General features: G+C 22.7%; 8 protein-coding genes across 8 annotated transcripts in view; 4 read left to right on the forward strand and 4 right to left on the reverse strand.

The window, feature by feature from the left end:
• DDB_G0283681 (STAG domain-containing protein) overlaps nucleotides 1-3,845 on the reverse strand; it is a gene marked incomplete at both ends in the record, with an annotated part of 4,339 nt that extends 494 nt beyond the window's left edge. Inside the window, 3 exons of the mRNA XM_633871.1 lie at nucleotides 51-925; nucleotides 1,030-3,644; nucleotides 3,734-3,845. Of these exons, the coding sequence (XP_638963.1) occupies nucleotides 51-925; nucleotides 1,030-3,644; nucleotides 3,734-3,845 (3,602 nt within the window). The remainder of the gene's footprint in view (nucleotides 1-50; nucleotides 926-1,029; nucleotides 3,645-3,733) is intronic.
• A 331-nt stretch (nucleotides 3,846-4,176) lies between these two features.
• DDB_G0283683 (leucine-rich repeat-containing protein) lies at nucleotides 4,177-5,742 on the reverse strand (the record flags this gene model as incomplete). Its single annotated transcript, XM_633872.1, has 1 exon — nucleotides 4,177-5,742. The coding sequence occupies one exon, from the start codon at nucleotides 5,740-5,742 to the stop codon at nucleotides 4,177-4,179; it is 1,566 nt and encodes a 521-aa protein (XP_638964.1).
• A 253-nt stretch (nucleotides 5,743-5,995) lies between these two features.
• utp23 (U3 snoRNP protein) lies at nucleotides 5,996-7,583 on the forward strand (the record flags this gene model as incomplete). Its single annotated transcript, XM_633873.1, has 3 exons — nucleotides 5,996-6,083; nucleotides 6,165-6,254; nucleotides 6,442-7,583. 3 exons carry the CDS (start codon nucleotides 5,996-5,998, stop codon nucleotides 7,581-7,583), a joined length of 1,320 nt encoding a protein of 439 aa, XP_638965.1.
• Nucleotides 7,584-7,913: 330 nt separating this feature from the next.
• On the forward strand, nucleotides 7,914-10,444 carry DDB_G0283687 (RNA recognition motif-containing protein RRM; the record flags this gene model as incomplete). Its single annotated transcript, XM_633874.1, has 4 exons — nucleotides 7,914-7,967; nucleotides 8,145-10,030; nucleotides 10,116-10,218; nucleotides 10,304-10,444. The coding sequence occupies 4 exons, from the start codon at nucleotides 7,914-7,916 to the stop codon at nucleotides 10,442-10,444; spliced, it is 2,184 nt and encodes a 727-aa protein (XP_638966.1).
• A 935-nt stretch (nucleotides 10,445-11,379) lies between these two features.
• On the reverse strand, nucleotides 11,380-11,922 carry DDB_G0283689 (hypothetical protein; the record flags this gene model as incomplete). The annotated part of the gene is made up of 1 exon (XM_633875.1): nucleotides 11,380-11,922. The coding sequence occupies one exon, from the start codon at nucleotides 11,920-11,922 to the stop codon at nucleotides 11,380-11,382; it is 543 nt and encodes a 180-aa protein (XP_638967.1).
• Nucleotides 11,923-12,695: 773 nt separating this feature from the next.
• On the forward strand, nucleotides 12,696-14,443 carry DDB_G0283691 (hypothetical protein; the record flags this gene model as incomplete). Its single annotated transcript, XM_633876.2, has 5 exons — nucleotides 12,696-13,096; nucleotides 13,190-13,774; nucleotides 13,853-13,930; nucleotides 14,075-14,222; nucleotides 14,378-14,443. 5 exons carry the CDS (start codon nucleotides 12,696-12,698, stop codon nucleotides 14,441-14,443), a joined length of 1,278 nt encoding a protein of 425 aa, XP_638968.2.
• Nucleotides 14,444-15,999: 1,556 nt separating this feature from the next.
• DDB_G0283693 (hypothetical protein) lies at nucleotides 16,000-16,288 on the forward strand (the record flags this gene model as incomplete). The annotated part of the gene is made up of 2 exons (XM_633877.1): nucleotides 16,000-16,012; nucleotides 16,113-16,288. 2 exons carry the CDS (start codon nucleotides 16,000-16,002, stop codon nucleotides 16,286-16,288), a joined length of 189 nt encoding a protein of 62 aa, XP_638969.1.
• Nucleotides 16,289-16,416: 128 nt separating this feature from the next.
• On the reverse strand, nucleotides 16,417-17,717 carry DDB_G0283695 (hypothetical protein; the record flags this gene model as incomplete). Its single annotated transcript, XM_633878.1, has 2 exons — nucleotides 16,417-17,432; nucleotides 17,687-17,717. The coding sequence occupies 2 exons, from the start codon at nucleotides 17,715-17,717 to the stop codon at nucleotides 16,417-16,419; spliced, it is 1,047 nt and encodes a 348-aa protein (XP_638970.1).
• Between the last annotated feature and the right edge of the window lie 54 nt (nucleotides 17,718-17,771).

Below are 17,771 nucleotides of genomic sequence, written 5' to 3' on the forward strand. Positions count from 1 at the left end.
TTTTTTTTTTTTTTTTTTTTTTTTTTTTTTTTTTTTTTTTAAAGACATACAATTCAATTGAAGATTTTTCAGAAAGTTTTGAACCTAAGAAATCCAAGATTTCTAATAATTCTTCTAATTTTTCAGCTTGTGGATTCTTTAAAGCATAATTTAAAAAGTGTTCAATTACACCTCTGAGAGTATCAGGATGTTTAATAAAGTCAGTTACTAACCATTGACAAAGGGAACGGAATCTTGAAAACATATGATGTTGGAAATCGGCATTTGAAGCGACATCCTCTTTAAGGCAAGTTGATTGGAATGAATTGATAAGATCAATGACAACTTCCATTTCAAATTTACCAGACTGAATTGGATATTTTCTAAAGAAATCTCTAATGATATCTACTGCTCTCTTTGAAGATGATAATGCAATCTGTTTCAATAATGATCTAAACAATTGAGTTGATTGTGTTACAAATGAATATTTAATACAATTACAAATGGTAGTAACTAATTCTACTGCTCTTTCACCAAATTGTTGATCTGGTATAAAGTCATTCAATAATTGAAGATCATCTTCTTTGATTTTTTGTTGTTGTTGTTGATTTGTATCAGTTTCATGATCAGAAGTTTCCTTTTCAGAGTGTGATGTTACCTCTTCTTCAGAAGTTGCACCAGCACCAGTTGATTTTTTACTACCACCACTCTTTCTCTTTGATTTATTAATTCCTGCCAACTTCTTTTTCTCTAAACTAATTTGTTGATTCTTTATAAATTCTACCTTTAAATATGTCAATGAATATTCATTTTCTTGTGAAAATAATGATGAAATATTTTTAAGTAATAAATTTTCTGATGGTAAACTAATATCATATACTGTCATATTTGTTAAATTTAAAACTGGTGAAAATAATGAACGTGTTTCAATAAAAGTTGTAAACATCTATATAAAAATATAAATAATAATAATAATAATAATAATAATAAAATATTAGTAAATTTTTTTTTTTATTTTCCTTTTTAATAATGATAATAATAAAAACTTACAAAATGTCTTAATCTATGAGTAATTTCATCATTTTTTAAAGTTGAAATAACTCTTGAAGATAAAAGATAAAACATTTGAAGAATATTAACATTCATTGGATCGATTTGATAGAATTTTGAAGGAATTGCAGAAAATAATGACCACATTAATAATTGAGAGTATATACTTGTTGAATGAATGATAATTGTATCTGAATCATCAATGGTTTGAATTGGAATACCATTAACACTACCATCTGTAAATTTAAAAATCATACTTGCAAACTTTTCATCTGAAAAATTAAACTGTTTACATAAACTTTCCAATTTATATAATGTACTAATTACTGGGAAAACTTGACTTTCTTCTTCATTATTATTATTATTATTATTATTATTGCTGTTGTTTGTTGTATCTGATTGTGATGATGAAGAATGTTGTTGTTGTTGTTGATCTTGACTATTTGCTATTGAATCTTGAGATTGTTGTGATGATTGTTGTTGTTGTTGTTGTTGTGGTGGTTGTTGAGTAATTTTTGTTAAACGAAGTGTATCAATTAATTCAGTGAATAAATTATGAAGTGCAGCTTTTGATGCAGTTTCTAATTGTGATGGAGTTTTACCATTATTTAATAAATTTTCCAATGTGACTGATATGGTATCGATAAGTTGGGTTTTTGGTTGAGAAGTGAATATATCGCTAATTGCCTCCAATAATGCTGTATATTTTGATTGTAATCTAAGGGTTACATAGCAATCTAAAACAAAGTAACGAGCAATTTCAATTAAACTTTGACAAACAATTGTATTTGCACGATATAATACAAGTAACTCTGGTAAGATAATAATAAATTGTCCTGTAATTTCACGACACATACTCTCATTAATTGAATCTGATTTTTCATCATCTTCATCTTGATTTTGTTCATTAGTTTCATCATCATCATCATCGTTATCTTCATCCTCTTCATTTTGTTGCTTAGATTTTGATTGTGATTTTTGTTTTTGTTTAGGAGCAGCAGTAGTAGCAGATTTTCTACCTCTTCTTTTTGTGACTGGAGCTTGTTGAGTTGTTGTAACCTCCATTTCACCATCTGTATTAATTGTCATTGGAGCTGCTGTTGTTGTTGAAATTGTTGCTGAAGAATGTTCAGCACGGTATTGAGCTAAATGATGTAATTGAGGTGGAGTGAATATATTTACTTTATCATTAACAGCGATTCTAATGGAAGCACTTAAAAATTTACAAATCATACCCATTTGCTTATCATTGATATTTTTACTTTCAATAGATTCTAAATAATCCACCCAAAATGGCCAATCAATAAAGAATGATTTACCATTGGTTGACCAAAGTGATTGAACCAAATAATAAGGTTCATCAGGTATAACTGTTTTATCTAAAAATTCCAATAGTGCATTCAATTGAGTTTCACGATGATGATAAATTTGTGAGCTAATTTGTTGTTGTTGTTGTTCATCTAAATCTGCAGATGTGAGATTAGTAGTTTTTGATTTCTTTCTAGCATGCTGACCTGACGTGGTGGAAGCGGCTGAAGTTGAATTTATAATATTTGACAAAGTTGTATCGATTTTAGTTTGAGTGGATAAAAGATACTTTGAAAATATTAAACCACCAGCTGCTTTGGATATCTCTGGTTGATCAACTAGATAGAGTGTACATATCTTTTGAACATCCGATTCATCCAATAGATCCAAAGTAGACATTATACTAACCAAACGAATTGCCTCAACAGCAATGGATGGAGTTTTATCAGAGAATGCAATCTCCACAATTCTATGTTTAAAACATTGAGTGAACGGATCCAATTGATTGATGTAATTCTCGTTGGAATATAAAATACAAAGACCACTAATTGCCGCTTGACGAGGCTCATTCGAATGGTCACCCAATAGCCAGCCAATGAATTTCAAATTTTGATGATTCAACAATTGAATTGGGTATTCCAATATCCAATTGCAATAGGGTATAACGCAAAGGGCCCTCATCTCTGGCAGACTGTCTTTGAAACGTGATGAAAACACCCCAGTGAACAATCTCACGATCAATATGGATTCCATCGATTTCAATCTATTAGATGTCTGTAATTGATTATCCTTGAGTTGTTTCTGACGTGAGCTATTCTTTGTCTCACCCGCCAATTGTCTAGTGGTAACATTTAAATCCTTTCTCAAATCATTGCAAATCGATATCAACGATGACGTAATTTGAATGGCAGCCTGAGTTGCAACATGACGAATACCACGCTTTGCTGCGAACGACAACTCATGCAACCATAGGGCAACCATGTCCAATAGGTAGTTGTCAAATATTATGGACTTTTTGCATTTCTCTACTAACTCACTCCAAAATTGATTGAAATTCTCTATCAATATCTTTGATCTCTTATTACCCAATGGATAATGTTGTGAATCACTTTGTTCAACAATTGATGTTGCAGCAACTCCAATATCTAAATCTTTAAAATCTTTAAATGTTATATTTGTATCTGCACCACCACATTCAAATAAAAATACTAATAATTCCCAAACTGCTTTTTCTGGATCTTGATCTGTATATCTATCAATCCAATCATCTAAAACTCTTTGTAAATTACATTTCTTTTTTATTGATTCTATAAAGAAAAATAATAATTATAAAATTAATTAATTAATGAATGAATAATCTTTTTTTTTTTTTTTTAAAAAAAAAAAAAATACTAACCAAATAAATCTGACTGTTTTTTCTTTCCTTTTGAAACTGGTTTTTTCTTTATTATTGGTGTTGTATTTTCTTCTGTATTTTCTGAATTCCTTGATTTTGACGATTTTGCCATTTTTTATATATATATAATTTTATATTTTTTATTATTTAAAATAAAAATAAAATTTATGAAAAAAAAATAAAAAAATAAAAAATATTGTTTGTTAATTTTTTTTAAAAAAAAAAAAAAAAAAATTTAAAAAAAAGGCGCAAAAAAAAAAAAAAAAAATTCTTGTAAAAAATAAAATTAGACGCAAAAAAAAAAAAATATTCTGGGTTTCATTTCCATTAAAAAACAATAAAAAATAAAGAAATAAATAAATAAATAAAATACCGCAAAAAAAAAAAAAAACTTAATTCCTTTTTATTAATTTTTTTTTTTTTTTTTTTTTTTTTTTTTTATTTTATTTCCATCTAAAAACTAATTTCTTTTCTCTTTTTAAAGAATCGATATTTTCTGATAAAATTTCATAAATATCATCTTCATCTTCTTCATCATCTTCATTATTTTCTTGTTCATTTTTAGATAATTCTTTTTCTTCTTGTTGTTTTTGTTTTTCTTGTTCATTAGCTAATTGAATCTCATCTTTTTCTTCATTACCTGTTAATTCTAATAATTTTAAAGAGGTAGAATCACAATTTTCAAGTAAAAGCTTTGAGATTTCAAAAATGTCTAAAAATTTCATACCAACATTATTTAATGATAAACATTTCAATTGAGTGATTTTATTTGATTTTATCCAATCGACAATGATTTCTTTAGTTTCACGACCAAATATATTAAAACTAACATCTAAATATTCAATAAAATGTAATGGTTTACTACTATTATTATTATTACTATTACTATTATTATTATTATTATTATTATTATTATTATTATTATCAATAACTACTAAACTTTTTAAAGCAATTAATGATTCTATACTAAGTTTATTATATGCAACATCCAATAGATTTAAATTTGATAAAATTCCCATAGAAATTGCATTCATAATTGATTTTACACCTTGATCACCAATAAAACAACCACGTAATGATAAATGTTTAATATTATTTGAATATGATGACGATGATGATAATGATAAATTTAACCAAGAACTTGTTAAAGATGACCCCATTAATGAATTACCAGTTGCAGTGAATGAAGTACCTCTCCAATTTAATAATGATTCACCAAATGTTTTACATGATTTTTCATTTAATTCACAATCATTCAATTCAATCTCTTTTAAACTATTTGATTCCAATAATAATTTTGAAAGATGTTTACCAACAGAATCAGTGTCACTATCTTGATCACTCTCTTTCAATGGATTTGCACTTAATACTAACTTTTTCAATTTCTTTCCATTATCAACTATAGATTGTATGAATGAATCTGTGAATTTTGTAATTTGATTACCACCAATATTTAAAAATTCTATATTTTCATTTGATTTAATTATACCCTCTAAATATAATAACGATTCTGAATCTAATTGATTCTCTCCAAAATTTAAATAACTAATTTGATTTTCACTTTTATTATCATTATCATTATCATTATTATCATTTTTAAATATATCATTAATAATTGATAAACTTTTACTATTTATTGATTGTTTTGAAAAGTCAATATTTCTTAAAGTTTTTGATTTTAGTACATTGGTTAAGAGTGATTGTAATCCAATTAAATTTAAACCAATTTCTGAATTACCAATTGAAATAGTTTTCAAATTTGGATGATTTCTAATACTTTTACCAATTTCAATTAATCCTTGTTCTCCTAATTCATGTCCATGCATATATAATTCTGTTAATGAAGTATTCATTGATAATCCTTGTGAGAATTCCATAACATTATTTTCACTGATTGGAATAAATGTTGGTATTAAAAATAATGATTCTGTACTATTCTCTTTTAATTGTTTAATTGTATTATTAAATAATGATGATCCATTATTACTATTAACTTGTCCCCAAACCATGATTTTTTTTTTTTTAGATTATATTATATTATGATTTATTTCTTTTTGTGTGTTTGTGGGTGTGAAGGGTGAAAAAAAAAAAAAAAAAAAAATTTTAAAAAAACTAAAAATAAAAAATAAAAAATAAAAAAAAAAAATAAAATAAAAAAAAAAAAAAATCGAAAAAAAAAAAAAAAATAAAAAAAAAGGAAAAAAAAAAAAAAAAAAAACGATTATCTCATTTTGACCCAATTACAAATAAACAAATAAAAAAATGAAAATTAAAAGACAAAAATTATATAAAAAAACAATTCAATTTTATAAAGCAAATTATTCATATAAAGAGCCTTTCTCTGTTTTAAGTAAGAATTTATTTATTTTTTTATTATTATTTAATTTATTATGAAAACCATATATACTAATAATTATATTTACCTTTACAGTGGACCCAGGTTTCATTAAAAAATGTCTAAATATGAATATTTTCTTTAAAGAAGCGTTACCAAAAATATTAGAATCAAAAGTTAGTTTTTGTATGTATTTTTATTTTTAATAATGCCAAGAAGGGGTTTCCAAAGTTGGCTAAAAAAAAAAAAAAAAAAAAAAATTTACCAAAAAAAAAAAAAAAAAAAAAAATTTAAAAAAAAAAAAAATTAAAAATTCAATACACATATTTTTATATATATATAAATATATATAAATTATGTATATAATATATAGTTATAACACCATGTTGTATTGCAGAAATGAAAAGAAAACCAAGAGAATATTCAAATGATTTAATATCAACATGTAAAAGAATTGAATATTTTCAATGTGACCATAAACATTCAGCAGATGAACAAAATATGGTTCAAAAATGTTTTGAAGATATTAGTATTAAACAATCAAATACATTCTTTTTCGCAGTTCAAGATCATGATCATAGATTATTATTAAGAAAGAATCCTGGTATTCCAATTTTATTCGTTTTAACCAATTTAATCATTTTAGAGAAACCTACAACTTCTTCATATCAAACAATGATTAAAACTCATAAAGCAATCACTCAAATTAATCCAAGAGAAAAACAAATGTTATTAAAATTAAAACATGGTGATAATTATAATCCTGAAATTCATAATACAAAATCTAAACAACAACCATCATCATCACAAAAACAAACTACCACTACCACCACCACATCCTCAAAACAAATACCAACTAAACAAACCAAATCTACAACTACACCAAAACAAAAACAACAACAAATACCACAAACAGAAACAACAACAACAACAACAACAACAACAACAACAACAACAACTACTTCTACAGCAACATCAAGTATTGAACCAAAGGAAGAGGAATCTAAGAAAATTGAACAACCAAAAGAAAAAAATAATAAAAAAGATAAAGAAGAAATCAAAAGTGAAGAAAAGATTGTTGAAAAACCAAATTTAAAGAGAAAATTAGATAGTTTCGATAATGATAAACCAATTTCTGCAAATGTAGAAGCAACAACAGCAACACCAGTTACAACAACAACAACACCAGTTACAACAACAAATGAAAATGGTAATAGTGATAATAGCAAGAATACAAAACAAACAAAAAAATCAAAGAAAGATGAGAAATTAACACCAGAGGAGATTGCATTAAAAAAAGAAAGACTAGAATTAACTGCAGAGGAAAAAGCTAAAAAGAAACAAAAATGGGTTGAAGAGAGAAAGAAATTGAGGGAAAAGAAATTAAAGAAAAAAGAAGCAATTAAAAAAGCAATGGAAATTAGGAAAAAGAGAATTGAAAGTGGTGATACTCATAAAAGAACCAGAAGAAAGAGAAGTAAAACTCTTAAAGTAAAAAAAACTCAAGAAAAATAAAAATAACAACATTAATAACAATCAAGCAATTCTAAAAATAAATAATTTATTTAGTATAAAAATCATAATTTTCTAAAAAAAGAAAAAAAAAAAATTTATTTTAATTTTATTTTTTTTTTTTTTTAATTTTTATTTTTATTTTTTTTTTTTATTTTATTTTTTTTTTTTTTTTTTTTTTTTTTTTTTTTTTTTTTTGAAAAAAAAAAAAAAACCAACTCTAAAAAGTTTTTGTGGTATTTTCATAAACAAAAAAAAAAAAAAAAGTATATATACACATATTAATAATAAATATCAAATTACAAAAACAATTATTAAGTAATTATTATTATTATGACAACAAATGATTTGGATGTTGATGCGTTATTAGAAGAGTCTATTAATAGAGTATTTATTAATTAAAAATAAAATTAAAAATAAAAATATATACATATAAATATAAACATAAATATAAATATATTAATATAAATATAAATATAAATATAAGTATAAGTATAAATAAAAATATTAATATAAATTTTCTTTTTTTTTAAATTTTTTTTTATTTTTTTTTATTTAAAATAGGAAATGTCAAATAGAGATAGAGAAATAAATGAAAAGAAAAGAAGTGAACCAGATGATTCTCAAGATTTAGATTTACTACGCTCAAATGATGAGAAAAGAAGGAGAAGTAGTAGTGAAAGAGATTATAGAGATAGTAGAGATTATAGAGATAGTAGAGACTATAGAGATAGTAGGGATTATAGAGACAGTAGGGATTATAGAGACAGAGATAGAGATAGAGATTATGGTGGTGGTGGTAGTGGAAGAGATAGAGACCGTGATAGATATGATAGATATGATAGAGACCGTGATAGATATGATAGAGATTATGGTGGTGGTGGTAGAAGTAGTGATAGATACGATAGAGAATATGGTGGTGGTAGTGGTAGAAGAGATAGTGGTAGGGATTATAGGGACAATAGAGATAGTAGTAGCAGAGACAGTAGAGACAGTAGAGATAGCAGAGATCGTAGTGATAGGGATCGTAGATATAGTTCAGAGAGTAGTAGTAGTAGGGATAGACACAGTGAAAGCAATGGAAATATCAATGGTAGCAGTGGTGGTTCCAATAGGGACAGCAAAGAAAAGCAAAAAGATTTACAAAATTCACCAACTACTTCAACCTCTTCTACTTCTTCAAGTAATACTACAACAAACAAAGAATCATCATCATCATCGATTTCGACATCTACACCACCAACATCATCATCGACAACATCATCATCATCAACATTACCAGAACCAGATGAAGAAAGTGATCAAAGAACAGTTTTTGTATCGAAATTATCACAAAATATTGTTGAAAAGGATTTAAGTGATTTATTTTCACAAGCAGGTACAGTATTGAATGTAAGATTGATAACGGATAAAGTTACCAAGAGAATGAAGGGTGTTGGATATGTTGAATTCTCACAAAAGGAAATGGTAGATAAAGCCATAGCTCTTAGTGGTAGTGTATTGGATGGTCAACAGATTTTGGTTCACTCAATTCAACCAGAGAAAAAGGTTATAAAGAGTAATAGTACAGGTAGTTCTGGTGGTGAGAGTAGAATTTACGTGGGTTACATTCATCTCAGTGTTGCAGAGGAACAAATCAGAGTGATCTTTCAACCCTATGGTGATATTGATTTCATTAATATTCACACCAAACCTGGTATTTCAAAATATGCATTTATCCAATTCAAAACTCAAGAGTCTGCAAAGAGAGCCATCACCGAATTGAATGGTTATGAACTTATGGGAAAGAATTTAAAATTAAATATGGTTAGTCAAGAAAAGAACTCTAATGGCACTTATATTCAAATTCCACAAATTAATAATATCATTCATCATAATTATGCACCAAATCAACTTTATAATGCACAAGCCGCTGCTCATATTCATCAACAACAGCAACAACAACAACAACACTATAGTTCATTCATACAACAACAACAACAACAACAACAAATGATGATGATGCAACAACAACAACATCACCATCATCATCATCAGCAGCAACAACAACAATTTAATTCACAACTTCAACAACAACATCAATTCCAAGCACAAATTCAAGCACATTTACAAGGTACAAACCCTAATAACAATAGTAATCAACATACTTTTAAGGAAAATAATGCTTTATCTTCTTTAGATGAAGATGACGGTGGTATACCTTTAACGGCACATGGTAGAGCCTTGTTAACTGCAAAATTACAAGGAAAAACTCTTACACCTCCTTCTAATAATTTAAATAATAATATTAATAATAATAATAATAATATTAATAATTTAAATAATAGTACTCATACAGTTATTAATCCAAGTTTAGCTTCAACTGGTATCATTACTCCTTATACTCAACTTCCACATTTCGCTTTTGTTTCAACTTGTTTAATTTTAAGAAATATGTTCGACCCTGAAACGTATGTAGTATTCATTTATTTTATTTTGACAATAATAATAATATCCCTTATTAATTTTTTTTTTTTTTTTTTAAATATTTTATAGTGAAACTGAAGAAAATTGGGACCAAGATATTCTATCAGAAACTCATGCAGAATGCTCAACTTTCGGTAAAATAATGCACATTTATTTAGATAAAAATACAAAGGTAACTAGTTTTATGATTGGTAAATAATTAAAAAAAAAAAAAAAAAAATACTAATTTAAAAAATTTTTACTTAAATAATTTTTAGGGATGTATTTATATTAGATATGATAATAATGAGTCACCATTGAAGGCAATTCAAAAACTTCATGGTAGATGGTTTTCAAAAAAACAAATTATTGCTGAACTCGTTCCAGAGCCAGTATATAAATTACAATTCCCATTTTAATTTTATATAATAATAATTAAAATAATAGGTAGTTTTATTAGGTGATTTTAACAATTATGTATTTCAAGTTATTATATAGAACTATTTATTTTGTCCAAACTCAATTTTCCTAAAAAAAAAAAAAAAAAAAAAAAAAACAAAAAAAAACTAAAAACAAAAAAAAAAAAAAAAACTAAAACCAAAACAAGTATACCAATTGATTAAATATATTTTTATCATCTTAAAAATATTTCTTTTTTAACCTTTTAAATCTTTTTTTTTTTTTATTGAAATCCTAATTAAAAAATACCAAATAAAAAAAAAATAAAAAATAAAAAGCATTACTAAATTACTAAATAGGTTATATCAAATTCAAAAATTTTACCCTTTTTTTTCTTTATTATTATTATTATTTTTAAATTTATATAGGATTTTAAACTAATATATATATAATAAACAAAATTTTAAAAGTTGTAATAATTAATTTTAGATGGTTTGGTGATTAATAAAATATTTACATTTTTTAAATTTATTTTTTATTTTAAAATGTTATAGGATTCTTTTCCCAAAAAAAAAAAAAAAAAAAAAAGTTTCTCTGTTTAACAAATCATTTTTATTTTTATTATTATTATTATTATTATTATTATTATTATTATTATTATTATTATTATTATTATTATTATTAATAAATAAAAATAATATAAAAAATAAATAATTATTTTTTCCTTTTAAAATTATAATTTCATTTTAAAATCAATAACTTAAAAGAGTAATAATTATAAAAATTAATTTAAATATGGTAATTATATTACAATAAAGTTAATATGTTTAGAAACCAATTATATTTAATTATATTTAATTTTATTTAATTTTATTTAATTTTATTTAATTTTAACTTTATTTAACTTTATTTAATTTTAAAGGATTTTTTTTTCTTTTTATTTAAGCAGGAAATATTATTTAAATTTTGCCATTTTACAATAATATTCATCAGAATCACCAAGAATAGACCAGTTTTTTAAGTATTTTGAATTACCGTAATAGATTTCAAAGTAGTATCTAACAAGGTTAATTGATTCTCTTGAAAATTTGATAATATTCTCTTCAAAATATGGGTTTTCCAAACCATTTGAATGAAATAAAAAAGTTTGCTGTAAATTATTACCATGGTTGTGGTTGTGCTGTGGAATTAAACTATCATAGAGACCATATTTTGATTTGGCAATAAAGGTAATTTTATGAAGTTTTAAATCTCTATAATTGTACTTCATTTCAACAAATTGATCACGAATACAAACTGCATAAAAAGAGGCCAATTCTTCAAAAGTGTGTTCTTCTCCATCATGAATATTACACCACATTTCAACATTATCTCTATTATTCTCTCTTTTTAATTCCTTCCAATTAAAACTATTAAAATAAAGGCTTGTTTCTTCTCCTACTTCTCCTACTTCCCCCACTTCTACTCCTCCATCTAAATTATCTATTGTAGTTGACATATTTCTTTCTAATATATAAAAATATTAAAAAAATAAATAATAAAATAATTCTATTAATTTTGTTTATATATTACCACACCAAAAAAAAAAAAAAAAATAAAAAAAAAAAAATAAAAAAACAAAATAAACAAATTAAAAATAGAAAATAAAAATAAAAAAAATAAAAATAAAAATAAAAGAATTAATATAAAACAAAAATAGTAAAAATCACTATAATATTTTTTTTCACTGTTTTGATATTTACACTTTTTAAAGATTTCAAGGCAACAAAATCTTCATAAAAAAATAAAAATAAAAATAAAAATATAAATAAAAAAAAATATGTATTGATCTTAAAAATAAAAAAAAAAGGAAAAAAAAAAAAATTAAATTAGTATCAATATGATCATATTCATATTTTTTTATTTTTTCATTTATTTTTTTATTTATTTAATTATTTTTTTTTTTTTTAAATGATATATCAAATAAACACAGAATATTATGTACATTGGGAATGTTTTTTTTTTTTTTTGTTTTTTTGTAAAAAGGGGGTAATTTAATTGAATATTTAATTTGTTATTTATTTTTTTTTGTATATTATTTTTGTATATTATTTTTGTTATTATTTTTTTCAAAATATTTTATTACCCAAAATTTTTTTTGGAATAAATTTTTTTTTTTTGGTTTTTTTTTTTTTTTTTTTTTTTTTTTTTTCTTTTATTATTATTATTATTATAGTGTATTAGGATAATTACTTAATAATTTAATTTCTCAAATCTGGATATTAAAAAAAAATGAAATTGTTTAAGATAATATTCTTATTAATTTCAATAATTTATTTAATTGAAAATAGTTATGCAAATACCTTGTTTAAAGATCAAAATAATGCTGCTATTGAAATTATAAAACATATTTATGGTGGAGAAGATATAATTAATCCATGCAATTATAAACCTGATCCAGACACTCCTCCAATCTTTGTTTGTAGAGCTTCAATTGAAAGTGAATCACTTAGTGAATTAACAGTAAAATCAATTTCAATCATTGTTTTTAACGAGAATCCAAATAGTCAAATCATAGAAATTTCAAATGATTTAACCATTTTCAAAGATGTCCAATCCATAGATATTCAAGGTGTATCAATTCCATCCGAAACAATCAATAATTTATATAAATTAGAAAGTTTAAAGGATGCGTATGTATATTAATATATTTATATATTTATATATTTATTTAATTCATCATTTAACAAATTATTTTTTAAAAAAAAAATATATATATTTTGTAGGGTATTTTTTAAACATTCAGATTTTCCATTAATTGATGATGATTTGATTTTACCAAAAAAAATAGAATCATTAGGGTTTACATTTTTTGGTGGGTTGGTTGGTAGAGGATTTTTTGAATCTCCAACATTGAGAGTATTAGAAATTGTAATACCATCTGATGGTTATAGAATCACCACTGATGAAATACCATTCAATGATCAATTACAATCTTTAAAATTACCATTGACTGCAAGTAGTTCAAATCAAGCTGGTGTTACTGGAATTCATGAAAATTTAATTTCAAATTTAAGAGAATTAATTCAATTAAAGTTAATGATTTTTAATCATTTTGATGGAAAAAGATTTGAAAATCCAATTTCATTTCCAAAATATAATTCAAAATTAATTTCATTGGAGCTTTATTTCCAAGATTCCGTAGCAATACCATTCCAAGATAAAATTGTAAACTCTAATGATATTCAATTCTTTAATCTTCCATCAATTAATAAAGATATTAAATATTTAACAATTTCTGGAAATGGTTTATATTTAGATAAAACTATTGGTTTCACTGATTTATCTAATGCAAATGATGGTTTAGAAATGTAAGTTTTAATTTTATAATAAAAAAAATATATATTAAAAAATTAAAAATTATTAAATAACTTTTTTATTTTATATAGTGCAATTGAAGGAAATTGTAAATTTATTACAGATTGTATTGGAAGACCATGTATTAAATTCCCATTACAAACAAAATTGTTGGTATAAAAAATTTTAAAATATTATTTTGGATACTATTAATTTTTTATTTTTCATTTGTTAATTATAATATTATTATAAATATAATTATATATTATTATTATTATTATTATTATTATTATATTATTATTAAAAATTAATAGGAGTTTATTTGATACAGAGGTTGACTTGCAAAAAATTGATTTGTCAAATATTTCATCGTTATCAGTTCTTGGAAATGCCCAACCACAACCATATCCTTCTGATATTAATGTCAAGTCATTAGAAAAGATAGAAATAAGAGACTCAAGTGTAAGTTTTTTTTTTTTTTAAAAAATATTTAATTTTGTTTTGTTTTTTGTTTTGTTTTTTTTTTTTTAATGGTAAATATATATAAGTATTGACTAATCAAAAAAAAAAAAAAAAAAAAAAAAAAAAAAAAAAAAAAAAAAACTTTTCAAATATAGTTTTATGGAAATATCCCAAAATCCTACCAAAAAATAGATAGGAACGCTTTGGTATATATTGAATAAGAGGACCATGAATAAATGATTTATCCCTTAATATAATTCAATTATAATTGATATTATAATAATGAAAAAAATAAGAATCTTAAAAAAAACAAAAAAAAAAAAAAAAAAAAAATGGAAATATACATAAACATACAAATATCTTTAAAAAAAATAAAAAAATAAAGGCCAATGTTTTAAAAAACCAATTGGAAAGGGCCAATGTTTTTTGGAAATAAGAAAAAAAATTAAGAAATCGTTTTAAAATTAAAATTTATTATTTGTTTATAATTAATAATACTATATTTTAAAATAATTTTTATGAGAATTACATTTTTTAATTAAATATTAAAAAAATAGTTTGTTAGTAATCTATTTATTTAACAGTTGAAAAAAAAAAAAAGTAATTTAAAAATGGTTATTTAACATTAGAGTACCTTTTAAATTTTTGTTTTTTTTTATAAAATTAAAATTTTAAAATTAAAAAATAATTTTTATTTTGATTGGCTTTTTTAAATCTGTAAAAAAATTTTTTCTAAATTTCAACACTTATATATATTTTATAGGCGATTTTTATTTTATAAAAGAAAAAAATAAAACACACACACAAAATTAAATTATCGAATTATTAATATACTATCTAAAACCAGTTATATTAATTAATCACTATTAGTTATTTACTAAAAGGAAATAAAAAATAAATAAAAATTAAATAAAAATAAAATAAAATCTTGGGATAAAAAAAAAAATTTGTATAAATTGAAATGAAAAAAAAAAATTGAAAACCATCTTCATTTCAAATACAAATACAAATTTAAAAAAAAAAATAATTTTAAAAATCAATTCAATTTCAAAAAAAAAAAAAAAAAAAACTTTTTTAATTTAAAATGTTATACAGTAAATATTTAATAAAAATTTAAAATTAAAAAATAAAATAAAATTACTAATAAAAAAAAAAATAAAAAAAAAAAAATAAAGAATCAATCTCATCATTAGGTAATGTTAAATCAAGCCAAAACAATTTGAAATCAGTAAACCAATTGACCAACCATACTCAACAAAGTACAAACAATGTTCAATATACTCCATTAATTAATCTTTCTGCTAATATCCTTGGTCTTGATATTGAATTACACCTTTAAAGGGGTTTTTTTTTTTCAATCAATTGAAACATGATCATTTGAAATTATTTTTATATATTATCACCCATCTTTTGGGTTAATTTTAAATAAATAAAAATTTTCAATCTTTTTATTAAAAAGTGTGTTTTTTGAATTTTCATCTTTTTTTTTTAAAAATAGATTTCCAAGATGTTTTTTTTTTTTTTTTTTTTTTTTTGGTGATTGTTGCAAAAAAAAATAATAATTGTCATCACACACACACTCACAAAAAACGTTAATCTGAATATTAATTTTCAAAATAACTTTTTTTTGAACAATGATCAATTTTAAAACAATTTTTTTTTTTTTATTTTTAAAAAACAACATTATAAAAAAAAAAAAGAATAATTTAAAAAAAAATAAAAAATAAAAAGTATTAACTATTTAATATATTCAAATAATAATTTCCAATTTTAGAAAATGCTTGCACGAGGTAATTTTAAAATTATTAATAAAAATATAAAAAAAAAAAAAAAAAAAAAAATACTGACTTGATTCATTTTATTTATTAAAAAAATAAAATAAAACAAAAGGTTTATTTAGTCCTGGAATTTATCAAACTGTAATTGATGGAACAATAGTGGTAACAAACCAACAAAAACAATTACAATCAACATCTCTATTTGGATATTCACCAGCTCCAATTACTGTCCCATTTCCACCATCCATTCCTAATCCAATCAATGTTGCTCCTCCTCCAAATAAATAAAATAAGTCCTTAATTGAAACATATCCAATTTGTATACTACTACTACTACTACCGTCACTACAAAAAACAAAGTCAATAACATTACATTTGAAATTTTAAATTAACACAAAAATAAATTTATTTAAAAATTAATCTTTATTATTATTATTATTATTATTTTTATCAAGAGTATTTTCACTAGTGGGTAATGGAGATCCTTCATGTGAAGTAGTTGGATTTTCTTCTTTGTTTCCAAATAAAAAGAGTAATAATGAATTATTAACCTTTTCAGTGATTGATTTAATAATTGTATTTGATTTTTTAAAATCATCATGAATTGGGCAATTATTTTCAGGATTTTGGCATATGAATCCCTCTTTTGTTAGTCTTCCACATTTCATAAACATTTTTAATGATGGTGAAAACACACCAACATCTTGTTCTTTTTCTTGTTCTTTTTCTTCCTTCTCATCTTGGTTATCATCAATCTCCATGCCTTCTGTCCTTTCATTTTCATTTTCATTTTCATTTTCATTTTCATTTTCATTTTCATTTTCATTTTCATTTTCATTTTCATTTTCATTTACATTTTCATTTTCATTTACATTTTCATTTTCAATTTCTTCTTCAATTTCTTCTTCAATTTCTTCTTCAATTTCTTCTTCAATTTCAATTTCTTCTTCAATTTCTTCTTCAATTTTATTTTCAATTTCAATTTCTTCTTCAATTTTATTTTCAATTTCTTCTTCAATTTCATTTTCAATTTCAATTTCTTTTTCAATTTCTTCTTCTGCATTTTTAATTTCATTTGTATTTTCAATTTCTTCAACAATTTCTTCTAGATTTTTAATTTGTTCATGTACATTTTTATTTTTATATTTTTCTTTTTGATTATTGATTATTCCATTTTCAATTTCTTTATGTTTATTATAATTTTCAGAAGAAACTCTTAACTTTTTGGTAATATTATTATTATTAAGTATTGGTTTTTTATTTGATTGATTCTCATTAAAGTTTCTCTTATTTGTACTTTTGTAAGTATTAACAGATTCTATATTTTTTATAATATCTCTAAAACACTCTATTCTAATTTTTTGGGGTAAATCATTAAATGACTTTAATAATGATTCTGCTTCATTTTTAGCTATTGATCTTAAATTAATTGCTTATGTTAATTATTTAATATAACAATAGAAATATTATGTTTTAATATATAATTAAAAAAAAAAAAAAAAAAAGTATACAAACCTATTTAAATAATCCTCATTTATATTTTTAATAATAGATTCACGATCTGATAATTTGGAGAGGAGAAAGAAAAAAAATAAAAATAAAAATAAAAAAAAAAAAAAAAAAAAAAAAAAAAGTGAATAAACTAATTTTGAAAAATAAATTTGAAAAATAAATTTGGAAACCTACATTCAAAAACATCGATTTCATCTATATTCATTTTCTATCTGTTTTTTTTTTTTTTTTTTTAATTTTTGTTTTGGCTTATCTCATT

This window comes from Dictyostelium discoideum (genome assembly GCF_000004695.1).
Source record: "Dictyostelium discoideum AX4 chromosome 4 chromosome, whole genome shotgun sequence".
Classification (NCBI taxonomy): Eukaryota; Evosea; class Eumycetozoa; order Dictyosteliales; family Dictyosteliaceae; genus Dictyostelium; species Dictyostelium discoideum.